The sequence below is a fragment of the Theropithecus gelada genome, chromosome 5 (genome assembly GCF_003255815.1).
Source record: "Theropithecus gelada isolate Dixy chromosome 5, Tgel_1.0, whole genome shotgun sequence".
In the NCBI taxonomy this organism is placed as follows: Eukaryota; Metazoa; Chordata; class Mammalia; order Primates; family Cercopithecidae; genus Theropithecus; species Theropithecus gelada.
Window position 1 is genome coordinate 150,247,557 of NC_037672.1, and position 15,792 is coordinate 150,263,348.

A 15,792-nucleotide genomic window follows, 5' to 3' on the forward strand; every position below is an offset into this window, starting at 1 on the left:
CTATTTGGCTTTTAAAAAAGTAATTCCTATCTATTAATATCCTCCATTTAGTGGGACATTGTTCTTATAGTTCTTTATATATGGTTTCCATTAGCTCTGTGAGCATATATGAAAGAGTTAAAGTCAAGTAAGTCCAGTCTGGGCTTCTTAAGGGAGAGTGCCTATTAATTTCTTTTATTCCTCTTTGTGAACTTTGCCCTTTTTTGTGTACTTCACTTTTTTCCAATGGAAACTGAACATTTAAAGTAGTATATTGTGGCGACTCTGGGAATCAGAGTCTCCCCTCTCCCTAGGGTTTTTTGTTGATGGTTATTACAGTTTTTTGCTGTTGTTATTTGGTGACTTTTCTAAACTAATTATTTTATATTTTTTCATTCCCCATTTTTATTATCTAATGGAACTAATTTTGTAAAGTTTGTATTTTTTGTCATATGTGGCTAATGAAGTGTGTTCCAGTAGATTAGCTACCAACTAGTGACATGACACAGATTTTCTTATGCTGCTGTTTTCAGTAACATCACTTCCCTACAATCATTTAAAAATATGAATTAAAAAGAAGGAAAATAATAGTAATGGATGCTGATCTTTTGTCATACATCATGAACTCTAGTCTTGAGGATTTTTACATTTTTAGTGACTCTATATTATTTTGTATCCTTTTCTCTCTTCCAATGAGTATTCTTTGTCATCTCGCTTCTTACACTGCTGGGGAACTTCAACTCAGACCACAAAATGCAAAAAATATCATATAGTATTTGCAACTTCTAAATGCAATGTGCACACTGATTCCCAAGTAAAATTTGCCTTTGGTCCAGACCCATTCCAGACATGAGGCCATGCTCCCTTCTTCCAGTGAAGATGTGGGAACTCAGTCCCAGATTAGATTAGTTTGGGAAGAGTGCCACTGGATTGACTAAGCACTGTTAATGTGGCCTATTCCCTCAGTTCATATACTTATATTCGCCCCAACACCCTAAATAACCTGAGGGAAGAAGTCTTTTCACATTCTATTTTTGGTCTGTCCTCTGGTACATATGACTGGCAGTGACAACCTGCTTTAAAGAGACCTCCTGAGCACTGACTATGAAGATGAAATATTAGTAAATGCTAATCTAGTTGTACATAATCTGGAAATAAAATGTCTGGTAAAAGTAAACCACCTTTGGCTGAAGCCATGAAGTAATAAAAAAGCTCAGCCTTCATCGGAATTATGTTTCACAAACCCCAGGGGATGAAATTTTTCCAAAGGAAATCTCAGAATTTAGTGGGGAATGCTTAATTATCCTGCCTTCTGCCGGGAGGGAACAGAAAACCTCTGCCAGAAAAACAGGAAACCTCTTGGATTAAGATTTTTTTTTCTAATAACAAGTAAAATATTTATGATATGGGGCTTATATATTGTTACCAAGCATTTGCTAACACTGCATATAGTTTTAGATCATTCTGTTTCCTGAACACATGGAGGCAAGCAATATGGTAAAATATCCAAATGCAACCCAAAGTATAGTCTTCCCTCACTGGGGAAATCCCTTGGAAGTACCCCTTAGCTCATATGGTCCCTCAGCAAATAATTATTAAACAGCTTCTATAAGCTGTGCTTTCTGCTGGATTGTATCAGACTTGGACCAAAATAAGGTGCAAATGACCAGTATTATAGTCTTTCTGTGGGATATTTGAATTTTCATTTGAGTTTGTTTATTAAAACATATTTTAATGAGAAGTGTAAATACTTTTTTCCTTTTTGAAATAGGGTCTCCCTCCGATACCCAGGTTGGAGTACAGTGGCACAATCATAGCTCACTGCAACCTCGAACTCCCAAGCTCAAACAATCCTCCCACCTCAGCCTCCCAAGTAGCTAGGACTACAGGCATGTGCCACCACATCCAGTTAATTTTTAAAATTTTTTTTGTAGAGACAGAGCTTTGCTGTGGTGCCCCGGCTGGTCTCGAACTCCTGGCCTCAAGTGATCCTCCCACCTTGGCCTTCCAAAGTGCTGGGATTACAGGTGTGAGCCATGGCACCCAGCTGAGAAATGCATAAAAGAAACTTTGAGCAGAGAATGTATAAAAGAAACTTCCAATTGATGTTTCAAGCCTATTCCTAAAAGGCCTGCAGAGGAGCAAAGTACATGAAATTACATCTTTATGTGACAAAACAAAAGTGTCTTTCTAAACCTCTTACTTACTATGTACCTACTTGAAACTATGATAAATATGAAATTTAAAATTATCTTGGACATAGTTTGAAGGACTTTTATCTGAATTTGGTTCACCAGAAAAGATTTTTTCCAAAACACATGTAGTATGAGCAAGCCAAGTGCTTTATTCCTAGGAGAATCTTCTCCAGAAAGCACTATGGAACATAGTGAGTCTTAATGAGGAAGGAAGTGCCCCTTGGTTGGTCTTACAAATGCTACCCGAATCATGGCTAAGAGCCTCCTCTCATTCACTCATTCAGCAGTGTTATTGAATACCTACTAAATGTATGGTATTATCTAGGCTCTGGGTGGGAGAGTTCCTGGGCTTAGGAATTTAAAATCTTATATTTCATAAATTGGGTATAAATAAAAGGAATTTGGTGACTGCCTTCACTTTGTGAAAATCCATCAAGCTGCATTAAGATTTATGCCCTTTTCTATGTTGTGTTATACGTCAAGAAAAAGTTTCTCCTGAAAGTGCTTTGGGAATTGAAAACTGGAAGACATTATTTCCAGTTGAGAAAACAGGGTAATACCTCTACAAGGAAGCTAACTTTCTGGCTTTATATTATATTTTTACTGACAGTTCATCATTGTCAGGGTAAGATTTTTTTATTTTCAGGTAAGCAGATAATGTCATCATCATCATCATCATCCCCACAGCAGCTACAACATATTAAGAACTTATGATGTACCAAAGCCAGGTGCCATCTGAATTCTTCGTGCATACTAACCTACTTATTCTTCATAGTAGCCCTGTGAAGTAGTTACTATTATTGTCTCCATTTGACAGAGGCAGAAATTGAGACACAGTGAGGCTGAAAATTTGTCCAAGGTCATTCAGCTAAATAAGTGGTGAAGCCAGGAGGCAAACAGATCAAACCTGAATTCTTATTTGGATAAGTTTCTTAGCCAAATAGTAGCAGTTCTCAAAGTGTAGTCCAGGAACGCTTGTGGGTCCCAAGACGTTTTCAAGCAGTCTTCAAGGTCAATGCTATATTCATAATCATATGAAGACATGATTTGCTTTTTTCACTCTCATTCTCTCAAGATTGTACAGTGGAATTTTCCACAGGCTATGTGATGTATGCTATCACAACGAACTCAATGCAGAAGCGGATACAAATCTCCAGCTATCTTCTGTTAAGCCAGACGCTGCAGATATTTACAAAAATGCGAAACAATGCCATTCTTTCCACAACATTTTTTTGTTTTTCACAATATATTTATTTTCATAAATTACATTATTCACATTAACATTTAATGGGCTTATTACTGCTTTTAATAAATTAAATACTTTAACATTTTTATCAGTTCTAATTTTTAAAAATTTGATTAAATACTAATTTTTAAATTTTTTGTAGAGACAGAGTCTCGCTGTGTTTCCCAGGCTGGTCTCAAACTCCTGGCCTCAAGTAATCCTCCAGCCTTGGCCTCCCAAAGTGCTGGGATTATAGGCATAAGCCACTGCACCCAGCCTAGTTTCAATTTTTAATATAAGAAATATCTATAAATATAACCCACATACACAAAAGCTCTTTTGGAGTCCTCAGTAATTTTTAAAGATTATAATGGGGTCCTGAGATCAAAATGTTTGAGCGCCACAGCCCTATACTGTTCTGCCTTAGGGGAGTGGATACCCAAAAGCTGGTTTTATGGTTATAGAAGGAGCTAAGAAGTCAGCTCCACTTCTGAGACCTGTCACGTAAAAATGTATCCTTCCTTTTCTCCTGTGAAGCTGGACTTAATAATGCTGACATTCTGGGGTGGCTCTCATTTAATTATGAGAGACTGCAAGGCAAGTGCTTAGTGTAGAGTAAGCCCTCAACCCGTGGCCCAGAACCAGGAACTTTTCTTGTGTCATCCACAGGTGATGGAATTTTACTGCCAGTCCTGTGAGACTGCCATGTGTCGGGAGTGCACGGAGGGGGAGCACGCAGAGCACCCCACAGTTCCACTCAAGGATGTGGTGGAACAGCACAAGGCCTCGCTCCAGGTCCAGTTGGATGCTGTCAACAAAAGGTGGGGGACCCCTCCCCAAACCCCCAACTGGCTGCCTGTACTTGGGGCCTGGCCTCATGGCCTCTTGTCTAAGTACAGCAGTAGGTTCATATTTCCCTTGAGATATCAGGCTTTGTGGGTAAATAAGTTCTTTTAGCATGGATTTGTTGTCATAAACTAATGAGTGTGGAAGGTTGTCTTCTGCCTGTTGGTAGAACTCCAACCTCCTTATGTTATGAGTGGCATTTTTGTTTTAGTGCCTAAGTATGATTACATGAATTAAAGTACACTCAAAGAACGTGCTCTCAGGAGAGTTCTGAAATTCATCGCTGAAACCAGGCTCTCTGAGGAGCCTTCCTTATCTGCTGTTCCTGACACACATACAGGCCATTTTGTTGGCTGTGATTGGCTCCTTTCTATCTGAGCTCTGCAAAATGGTCTTGAGCAATGATTGCTAATTTTCCTTGTTTTCCTGCTTCCAAGTTCCTTCTTTGGCACAGAAATGAAGGAACAGAGTAGCTGAGTGGTGCATGAGAAAGACCAAAGAGAGGAAATGAGAAACCAGCAGAAAAACAGACAAAATAAATCTCTCTACTGATAGCTGCAGTGAGAAAAGTGTGGTTGTTCTATAGTAATTCAAAGAACTTGGAAACTTAGAGAAGTTCTCAAGAAACTGAGTATGGATAAGTGTTTTATGTGGCTAGGGGAAAAGATACAACTACCTAGAATAGTGGTTCTCGGCCATTCAGCAATGCCTGGAGAATTTTTCGTGTCACAACTGTGTGTTTTGGCAGGGGGTTGGGGAATGGGAGGCAGGGCAGGGAGAGCTATTGGCATCTGGTAGAGGACAGGATGCTGTTAAACATCCTACAATGCACCAGACGGCCCCTGCAACAAAGAATTAATCTGGCCAGAATGGCTTTTCAGAGAACTTCAAGTCTTTATACCCTTAATTAATTATCAAAATTGGACAATTGATGGTAGATTGAAATTGACAATTTTGATTGTCTCTAAAGAGACAAAGTCTCTTCTCTCTGAGGCAGTAATTATGTCATATCTTATTCTGTTCTCTGGTTATTGTTTTTTAAAGATGATGAAAGGCATAGAAAGTTTTTTAAACAAAAATGTAGTGTTTAGATAGATTTTGGACTATTTCTGGGTTGAGGTTAAATAACGACCTTTAACGACTGTCCACCAGGCTCCCAGAAATAGATTCTGCTCTTCAGTTCATCTCGGAAATCATTCATCAGTTAACCAACCAGAAGGCCAGCATTGTGGATGACATTCATTCCACCTTTGATGAGCTCCAGAAGACTTTAAATGTGCGCAAGAGTGTGCTGCTTATGGAACTGGAGGTCAACTATGGCCTCAAACACAAAGTAAGACCAGAATCATTACAGATGTCCTAGAAGAGACATGATATCCAAGGGCACTAGCTTATTGTTTCCAAATAGCAACAAGGGGTCCTTAAGTGTCATCATTGTATAGTAAACTATAGTTTTCACTGAATGTAATATCCAGCTATTTTTTTTCCCTATTTTCAGCAAAATTTGATGACTCTGTGACTTTAAGTACTAGTTTATAATTTGACAAGAGGCACGGTTGAATATAATATAATGCTTTCAGGATTTAGAGTTAAACTGGATTGTTTTCATTCCTCAGTTATAACGTGAAATAGTTTCTTAATTGCTCTCTCACCCACACCAACCTGTTAGTCAGCTTCAAAATGAACCCTGACTGCAGCCTTTGTTTAACTCTGCATATCTGTTCACAAAACAGGGATGAAAACCCCTGATGTTCAGGTGTGGAGAGTTTTCATTTGTTTCCTTCCTGTTCCTTTAGATGGTGGTGGGGCAGCTTTGGACACTGGGGAAAGATACCGAATAATGAATATTTCAGATGTCAGGCATAGCAATTAGTTTGCTGTGCTCTTGGTAGTGACCTTTCTGTTTTCCCCTCTGCAAAACACATGAGCCAAGAAATACATGTGTGGAAGAGAGGGCAAGGCGGAAGGGAAACTTCGAGAAGGTACTGGGAATACAATTTAGGACTTTGCATTAGCACTGGGTTCCCTGGGTTGACAAACACCACTTGCTCAGAACCACCTGCGTGGGCAGGTGTAGAGCCTCCTCCTCGCCGGGGGAGGGCACTGCCCCGGGCTGGGCCCCGCCCTGTGGGACAGCTCACCAGGCCTCCGGTTTTCCCGCAGGTCCTCCAGTCGCAGCTGGATACTCTGCTCCAGGGGCAGGAGAGCATTAAGAGCTGCAGCAACTTCACAGCGCAGGCCCTCAACCATGGCACGGAGACCGAGGTCCTGCTGGTGAAGAAGCAGATGAGCGAGAAGCTGAACGAGCTGGCCGACCAGGACTTCCCCTTGCATCCGCGGGAAAACGACCAGCTGGATTTCATCGTGGAAACCGAGGGGCTGAAGAAATCCATCCACAACCTCGGGACGATCTTAACCACCAACGCCGTCGCCTCAGAGACGGTGGCCACGGGCGAGGGGCTGCGGCAGACCATCATCGGGCAGCCCATGTCCGTCACCATCACCACCAAGGACAAAGACGGTGAGCTGTGCAAAACCGGCAACGCCTACCTCACCGCCGAACTGAGCACCCCAGACGGGAGCGTGGCAGACGGGGAGATCCTGGACAACAAGAACGGCACCTATGAGTTTTTGTACACTGTCCAGAAGGAAGGGGACTTTACCCTGTCTCTGAGACTCTATGACCAGCACATCCGAGGCAGCCCGTTTAAGCTGAAAGTGATCCGATCCGCTGACGTGTCTCCCACCACCGAAGGCGTGAAGAGGCGCGTTAAGTCCCCAGGGAGCGGCCACGTCAAGCAGAAAGCTGTGAAAAGACCCGCAAGCATGTACAGCACTGGAAAACGAAAAGAGAATCCCATCGAAGACGATTTGATCTTTCGAGTGGGTAAGGAGAGGGCTTCTGTGCCTGATGCCTGAGCTGGCACTGGTTAAGGGGTAACTGGGCACGTGTCATTGCAAATAGCAACACTGCAGCCAGGAACTCTACCTGCAGGTGTTGGGAGACGTACTGCTGTAAAATTTCATATCTTTTGTTAGTCGAGCTTATGCAGTCTCCTCCAGAGATGATATTTCCTTCTCTTCCGCCTCTAGTCTCCTCCCTACTCGCTCCTTTCTGTTCTTCCTCCTCCTGAAAACACAAGTGCTGCATATTCATTGTAGGAAATTACAAGCCGAAAATAAGCAAAAAGAGAAATAGAAAAATCGTAGCACCCGTAATCTGAAAATCTTAAAGGAAAAATTGTCAATCCTCCCCCCACCTCCACCACAATGCCCCTCTTCCCTAGGAGTGTCTTCTTGTGCCAGAGCTGAGGCTGTACGCTGCGCAGAGCATCTGATGCCTCCCTGTCACTGCTTCTGCATTGCAGGAGGGAGGGGATGTGTGCATTGCAAGTTGCAACCACCTCTAGCTGTGTGTGGCTGGAGAGCAGCCCGAAGGAGAGGAGGAGGGGTGGAAACTTGGAGAAAGAATGGGGTTGGGGCGGAGTTGGGGTGGAAGCAAGAAGGTACAGGATGAGCCAAGAGAGTTGGGAATGCAAATAGCCCTTCCCTCCTCTGATTTGTGGTCTCTTGTCTTTTTAAACTGTCTGTGTTCTCAGTAGAAAGCAACTAAATGTAAACAACAAAGGGCTTGATAATTCTTAAGGGGAGAAGAGTCTGCGTTTTAGTTAGCTTCAAAAAGTAGCTCCAGCAGACTTCTCTTCCTCCCTCTTTCATCTAATAATGCAGTATCTCTGAAAGGGTGCTGCACTGTATGTTAGCTGGCACACACAGAAAAACAATTCTGTGGTTCAAATAAATTGGGGAAACCTTAGGCTAAATGAAGGAAGTTGACTTTTTTAAATTTCAGAACTTCTTAAAACCTTTAGAATCTGCTGATGTGCATTGTAAGTCTCTTAGGCAGGAGAAGGGTAGATAACAGGCAGCACATCCAAACTTCCAACCCTAGAACTTTTTCCATGGGAAACATCTTGGGAGATGAAGGCTCTGTGGAACATTCTTGGGCAGAGCTGCTCACTGTTAATGCTTCAGGCTGAATCTTGGTAAAGACCATGATATGATATGTAACTTGTCTGTTCAGAGCATGGAAGCCCTCATACATTCACAGCCAGATGTGCAATATGGGTACAGGGGTTGTTGATTCTCCACCAGAGCAGAGTGGACAAGCTTGGGTGGATGCAGGACTGGGAGGCGCCCAGGTCTGCCACTCCGGTTCAACTGCTTACTTGAGCCTTGGACAAATCTTTCAGCTTCCCTGAACTTCAACTTCTATGTCCATGAAATGAAAATGCAAAAATATTTGCTTATTAGAACTATTCTAAGTTCCAAGCTGAATGCTTGACATGTAGGAGGAGCTAAATGAATGAGAGCTATTGTTTTTGCATGTATAATTGATAAGGCTTTTAGATTATCCCTACTACCTTTTCGTTTCAAAAAACTTGCTGGCTCCCCACTGATCTCTTGCATTACAAATAAATTCATTTTCTCATATATACCTCCACCCACCACACCTCCCGCCAAGTGACCCCAGTCTACTCCCCTAGGCCATGTGCAGTGAAAGACTCAGAACTGGAATTGGGCAGATCTGGGTCGGAATCTTGATTCTTCTCACCAGCTGGGCAACTGGCTTACCCTTTTTGAACAGTGTTTTCTCCTCTGTAAAGCAAAGGGAATGAAATATTATATAAATCTTAAGGTTGCTGTTGAGGGTGAAATGAGAGAATTCTTGTAATACGCCTGGCATGTGCCTGTGTAGGGAAAGAGCTCAATTAATGGTAGCTAAGATTTTACTCTTGTTTTTCATCGTCATCATCATCATCATCATCTCTGATACCCACTTGAGGAAAGAGACATGTCTTTCGGGGGTTTCCTGTGCTCAAACTATATTGGTTTTGAGTCACCAGCTCCCACCCCAGGGACAAGGGGGTATATCTTCTCCCCTTCTACCCATTGAGAAGTGCAGCCATAGTGATGTATTGGCACTGATGGAAAGGTGTTTAAATGTGTAAACATTCGTAAAGAACTTAGAACAGTGCCTGGCATGCAGCACGATGTCTGACTTTATCAATGAAGTAAAGACGTTGTCTTAGTTTGCTAAAGCTACCATAACAAAATTCCACAGTCTGGGTGGCTTAAATGCCACACATTTATTTTCTCACGGTTCTGAAAAACTGGAACTGTTTTAGAGTTAGAAGTCTAAAATCCCGGTGCTGGGAGAGTGGGTTTCCTCTGAGACCTCTGTCCTTGCAGATGGCCACCTTCCTGCCTCTTTGTCCTCACATAGTCATCCCTTTGTGGCTCGGCCCCTACTGTCTCTTCCTCTTACTATAAGAACACCAATCATATTGGATTAGGGCCCCACTTTAACAGCCTCATTTTAATTTAATCACCCCTTCAAAGACCTAATCTCCAAATGTGTATATATTCATGGTGTACAACATGATGTTTTGATATATGTATACCTTATTGAATGGCTAAATCAGGCTAACATATGCATTACTTCACATATTTATCATTATTTTCTAGAGAGAACACTTACAATCCACTCTTTCAGCAGCTTTCAAGTGTATATAATTTTTTTTCTTGTTATTGAAACAGGCCTTGCTCTGTTGGCCAGACTGGAGTACAGTAGCATGATCATGGCTCATTGTAGCCTCTACCTTCTGGGCTCAGGTGATCCTCCCACCTCAGCCTCCCAAGTAGCAGGGACCACAGTTGCATGTCACCAAGCCCAGCTAATATTTGTTTTTGTTTTTTTGTAGGGATTGGGTCTCACCATGTTACCCAGGCTGGTCTCAAACTCCTGGGCTCAAACAATCTGCCCATCTCAGCCTCCCAAAGTTCTGGGATTACCGGCGTGAGCCACCATCCTGGCCATAATATATTAACTACAGTCACCATGATTTACAATAGTTCTCTTGAACTTATGCCTCTTTTTAAACTAAATTTTTCTGTCTTTTGATCAACATATCTCCAGTCCTTTTACCCCCACCCTTCCCAGCCTCTGGTATCTACCATTTTACTGTCTGTTGCTATGAATTCAACAATTTTAGATTCTTCATATAAGTGAGATCATGTATTATTTGTCTTTCTGTGCCTGGCATAATGTCCTCCAGGTTCACCCATGTTGTCACAAATGACAGGATTTCCTCTTTTTGAAGCTGAATAGTATTCCATTGTATATATATACACCACATTTTCTTTATTCATTTGTTGATGGACACTTAAGTTGATTCCATATCTTGGCTATTGTGAACAGTGCTGCAGTGAAACATGGGGGTGCAGATATCTCTTTGACATCCTGACTTTGTTTTCTTTAGATATTTTAGATACAGTGAGTTCTAGATTTCTCTTCAAAGAATCAGTATGTCAGTATGTTCAGTTCTTTGTCCTCCATTTTAAAGTTAACTTCCTCGTAGTTTCAGAAACAACCTTTTCCATCAGTTTTAATTGGTTGTTCACATCTGTTCCCCTGGTCACCTACTCCATCCTGACTCATCCTGATCACCTGCTTTGACCTGAGTCACCTCTGTCACCTGCTCTGACCTAAGTCACCTTTAGTTACCTGTTCCTAACTGTCCTTCCCACCAAAATACTCACCCCACCACTCTGGCTCATACCCCTACTCTCTTTAAAATAGCCAATCGGAATTAGCTTAGACTGTGTGGTCCAACCCTAGCCAATAGGGGAACGACACAACAGTAGGGGCTACCTGCATCAGGGATAAGAACTCCTTCCCCTCCCTTGTCCAGGTGTGCTCTCGCCATTACTCCATTTGCAAGTCACACCCTTCTATAGAAGTAAAAATTGCCTTGCTGAGAAAATTAAATTTATGTTCGAGTGCTATTTCTTTGAGGCACCAAAAATTTGTTTCTAACAGATATATACCCAGTACTGGGATTGCTGGTTCATATGATAGTTGTATTTTTAATTTTTTTAAGAACTTCCATACTGTTTTCCATAATGGCTGTACTAATTTACATTCCCACCAACCTGTGCCAGGGTCCACTGTCTCCACATCTCTGCCAACACTTGATATCTTTTATCTGTTTTTTGAGACAGAGTCTCGCTCTGTTTCCCCAGACTGGAGTACAATGGTGAGATCATGGCTCACTGCAGCCTCAACCTCCAGATCCTCCCACTAAAGCCCCCCAAGTAGCTGGGACCGACTAATTTTTTCTTTTGTGTTTTTGGTAATAGCCATTCTAACAGGTATGAGGTATTATCTCATTGTGGTTTTAATTTGCATATTCCTAATGATTAATGATGTTCAACTTTTTTTTTTTTTTTTTTTTGAGATGGATTCTCTGTTGCCAGGCTGGAGTGCAGTGGCATGATCTCGGCTTGCTGTAACCGCTGCCTCCCAGGTTCAAGTGATTCTCCTGCCTCAGCTTCCCAAGTAGCTGGGACTACAGGCGTGTTCCACCACGCCCAGCTAATTTTTGTAGTTTTAGTAGAGACAGGGTTTCACCATGTTGGCCAGGATGGTCTCAATCTCTTGACCTTGTGATCCACCTACCTTGGCCTCCCAAAGTGCTGAGATTACATTTTTGATATACTGGTTGGCCATTTGTATGTCTTCTTTTGATAAATATCTATTCAGGTTCTTTGCCTGTTTTTTTTTTTTTTTTTTTTTTTTTTAATTTTATTTGTATTTTAAAAATAGACATGGAGGCCGGCCTCAATGGCTGATGCCTGTAATCCCAGCACCTTGGGAGGTCAAGGTGAGTGGATCACCTGAGGGCAGGAGTTCAAGGCCAGCCTAGCCAACATATGAAACCTCATCTCTACCGAAAATACAAAAATTAGCCAGGTGTGGTGGCAAACGCCTGTAGTCCCAGCTACTCGGGAGGCTGAGGCAGGAGAATCGCTTGAACCCAGGAGGCAGAGGTTGCAGTTAGCCAAGATCACGCCACTGCATTCCAGCCTAAGTGACAGAGCAAGACTCTGTCTCAAAAAAAAAAAAAAAAAAAAATAGACATGGGGTCTCACCTTGTTGCCCAGGCTGAATTCAAACTCTGGGCTCAATGGGCTCAAGCGGTTCTCCCATCTCAACCTCTGGAGTAGCTGGAACTATAGGCAGGCACCACCACACCCAGCCAACCTTTGCCTATTTTAAAATCAGGCTATTTTTTTTCTTTCTATTGAGTTGTTTGAATTCCTTGTGTATTTTGGATATTAACCTCTTATCAAGATGTAATATTCTCCCATTCTGTAGGTTGTCTCTTCACTCTGGTGATCCTTTGCTGTACAGCTCTTTAGTTTGATGTAATTCTATGTGTCCATTTTTGCTTTTGTTGCCTGTGCTTTTGCATTCATATTCAAAAAATCATTGCCCAGAACAGTGTCATGGAGTTTTTCCCTATGTTTTCTGCTAGTGGTTTTACAGTTTCAGGTGTTATGTTTAAGTCTCTAATCCAGTTTGAGTTGATTTTTGTATATGGTGTGAGATGAAAGTCTGATTTCATTCTTCTGCATGTAGATATCCAGTTTTCCTAGCACCATTTATTGAAGAGACTGATCTTTCCTCATTGTGTGCTCTTGGCATCTTTATTGAAAATCAACTGTAAATGTGTGGATTTATTTCTGAGCTGTCTATTCTGTACCAATGGTCTATGTTTTTATGCCAGTACCATGCTGTTTTGATTACTATAGCTTTGAAGTCGATTTTGAAATAAGATGGTATGATGCCTCCAGCTTCGTTCTTTTGGCTCAACATTGCTTTGGCTATTTGGGAGTTTTTGTGGTTCCATATGAATTTTAGGATTGCTTTTTCTATTTCTGTGAAAAATGTCATTGATATTTTGATAGCAGTTGCATTTTAGATCACTTGAGGGTATGGGCATTTTGTTAATATTCTTCCAATCTATGAATATGAGCCATCTTTTTATTTATTTGGGTTGTCTTCAATTTTTTTCATCAATGTCTTATAGTTTTCTGTGTACAGATCCTTTACCTCCTTGGTTAAATTCATTCCTACATTGTTGTTGTCGATTTTTTTTTTCTTGCATTCCTCTTTAACTTTACATTCAAATCCAGTATCTAGTCAAAAGACAACACTCATTATGCAATAATATACCTCAAAAAACATTTCTAGGGCACCTAGTGCCTGCCAGGCATTATTCTAGGTGATGGGAATATAGAGATGAAAGAAATGACATCTCTGTCGCCCTCTTCAGCTGACAGTTTGGGATGATAGATGTATGAGCAACTAACAGCATGAGATAGGTGATGGTAAGCTGTAGAAATGGGAAGGAATTTAAACCGGGCCTTTAATGATGGGTAGGACTTACCCCGGTTGGCAGGCAGAATTGGTGTCCCAGGCAAAGGGACCAGTGTGAAGAGGTACAGAAAGGTGAAGAGGAGAGGACATGATTGTTATTTTGAAGACACATCCCATATCGGGTGAAAAAGTTCAAAGGAATGAAAAGTAATGAGGTTGGACAAATCAGCAGTGCAGGCTGCTTGAACGCCGTCTGTGCTGTCACACACCTTTGTCCATGAATTCTTTTCCCAATTTTATCCTTGCCTCAAAAACCACTTTCTCTTTCAGAATCCACTTTGATTATTATTACTTGTGCCTGGGTCTTATTACCCAAGATGGTAAATTCCTTGAGGTCAAGGATGGTGTCTTTAGTCATATATAATTCCCAAAAAGTACCCAGAAGAATGCTTTGCATAAGTACTTTGCTGATTTGAATAGGATAAGTTGTAAACTATCTTATGATTTAACTTCCCTCTCACCACTGTCAGGCTCTGGTTTGGAGGCCCAGGAACACACAGATCAGGTGACAATGCATTCATTCAGCTGCAGGGGTAATCATTCATACATATTCACACGCATGGGACTATGCTAGGCAATATCAAACAGCACTGGCCTAAGAACTTGGCTTTTCAACATTCATACCTTTGACTACAAATCAGTAGAGTTTATGTTATAATTAAAACAGTTCAACTTTTGGCTGGACGTGGTGGCTCATGCCTGTAATCCTAGCACTTTGGGAGGCTGTGGTGGGCGGACCACCTGAGGTCAGCAGTTTGAGACCAGCTTGGCCAACATGGTGAAGCCCCATCTCTAGTAAAAAATAAATATATAAAAATCAGGCAGGCATGGTGGCATGCACCTGTAATCCCAGCTACCTGGGAGACTGAAGCAGAAGAATTGCTGGAACCCAGGAGGCGGAGATGGCAGTGAGCTGAGATCTTGCCAGTGTACTCCAGCCTGGGTGACAGAGTGAGACTCCGTCTCAAAAAAAAAAGAGTTCAACTTTGTTCTACAATTGTGTCTTTGTGCTGTTAGGTATGTGATAATAGAACATTTATGAATTGAATAATCATTTTGTGCATGTGTTGAAGCCTGCCACATATAATCCAGAAATCATTCAAAGCTAATCACATACACATGTGAGATGGCAACTGTGATTCTGCTTTTTACCCCGGTAATATACATACTAAGCTTTTTGTAGCACTGATTTTATGCTTAAAGATACATTGTTTTCATAAAACATGTATTGGTGTTTATACAACAACCCTAAATACATGTATTAATTTTATAGATTCATGACATTCATCATTTTCTGGGCAATACCTTTATATTTTTTGGGGTAATTTCAACTGAGATTTTCATATTTGCCCATTCATTATCCAGCCCCTTAGTTGGATGTGACTGCTGTCTGAGCACCTTCTATGCTAGGTCGTCCTTACAAAAGATGATGAGATGCTTACTCGGATCTAGAGGAGGCCACAGTTTAGAAGGGGACAGACTTGTAAAAGATGTAGCGACATCAGTATAAATCAAGGCACAGAAGTCAGGATGGTGGGGGGAGTAGGCTGGCATGTGTGGCATGTGGAAGGAAGTTAAGGAAGGTTCCTAGAGATAACTTTTTCTTTTTTCTTTCTTTCTTTTTTTTTTTTTTTTTTTTTTGAGACAGTGTCTTGCTCTGCTGCCCAGGCTGAAGTGCAGTGGCACGATCTCAGCTTGCTGCAATCTCCACCTCCTGGGTTCAAGTAATTCTCCTGCCTCAGCCTCCCAAGTAGCTAGGGCTACAGGCATGTACCACCACACCTGGCTGATTTTTGTATTTTCAGTAGAGATGAGGTTTCACCATGTTGACCAGGCTAGTCTTGAACTCCTGGCCTCAAGTGATCTGCCCTCCTTAGCCTCCTAAAGTGCTGAGATTACAGGCGTAAGCCACCATGCCTGGCCCCTTGAGATAACATTTAAATTTAAGCTGGGTTTGAAAGAGAAAGAATTTATCAGATGGAAGGAGGAAAAGAGTGTTTTAGAGGAAGGGAAAGCAGGTACAAAGACATGAAAGTGAGAAACTGAGTAGTTTGAGGAACTGTAAATGATTCCATTATCTTGGAGCATCAAATGAAATGAGATACAAGCAGAGATGAGCTTCTTTCCTTGATAAGGAGCTGGGACTGTGTTCTCTGAACCTGTGTTCCTCAAAGTGTGGCCATAAAACACATGCACAAGAATGCCTTGAGGTGCCTGGTATAATTTAAAATTTCTGAATTCTTTTTTTTTTTTTTTTTTTTTTT

General features: G+C 41.5%; 1 protein-coding gene across 5 annotated transcripts in view; it reads left to right on the forward strand.

The window, feature by feature from the left end:
• The window catches only part of TRIM2 (tripartite motif containing 2), a 188,042-nt gene that overhangs the window by 136,698 nt on the left and 35,552 nt on the right, over positions 1 to 15,792 (forward strand). For all 5 annotated transcript variants that reach the window (XM_025386754.1, XM_025386756.1, XM_025386753.1 and 2 more), the window contains 3 exons: positions 4,069 to 4,220; positions 5,398 to 5,578; positions 6,409 to 7,132. In XM_025386754.1, the coding sequence (XP_025242539.1) occupies positions 4,069 to 4,220; positions 5,398 to 5,578; positions 6,409 to 7,132 (1,057 nt within the window). The remainder of the gene's footprint in view (positions 1 to 4,068; positions 4,221 to 5,397; positions 5,579 to 6,408; positions 7,133 to 15,792) is intronic.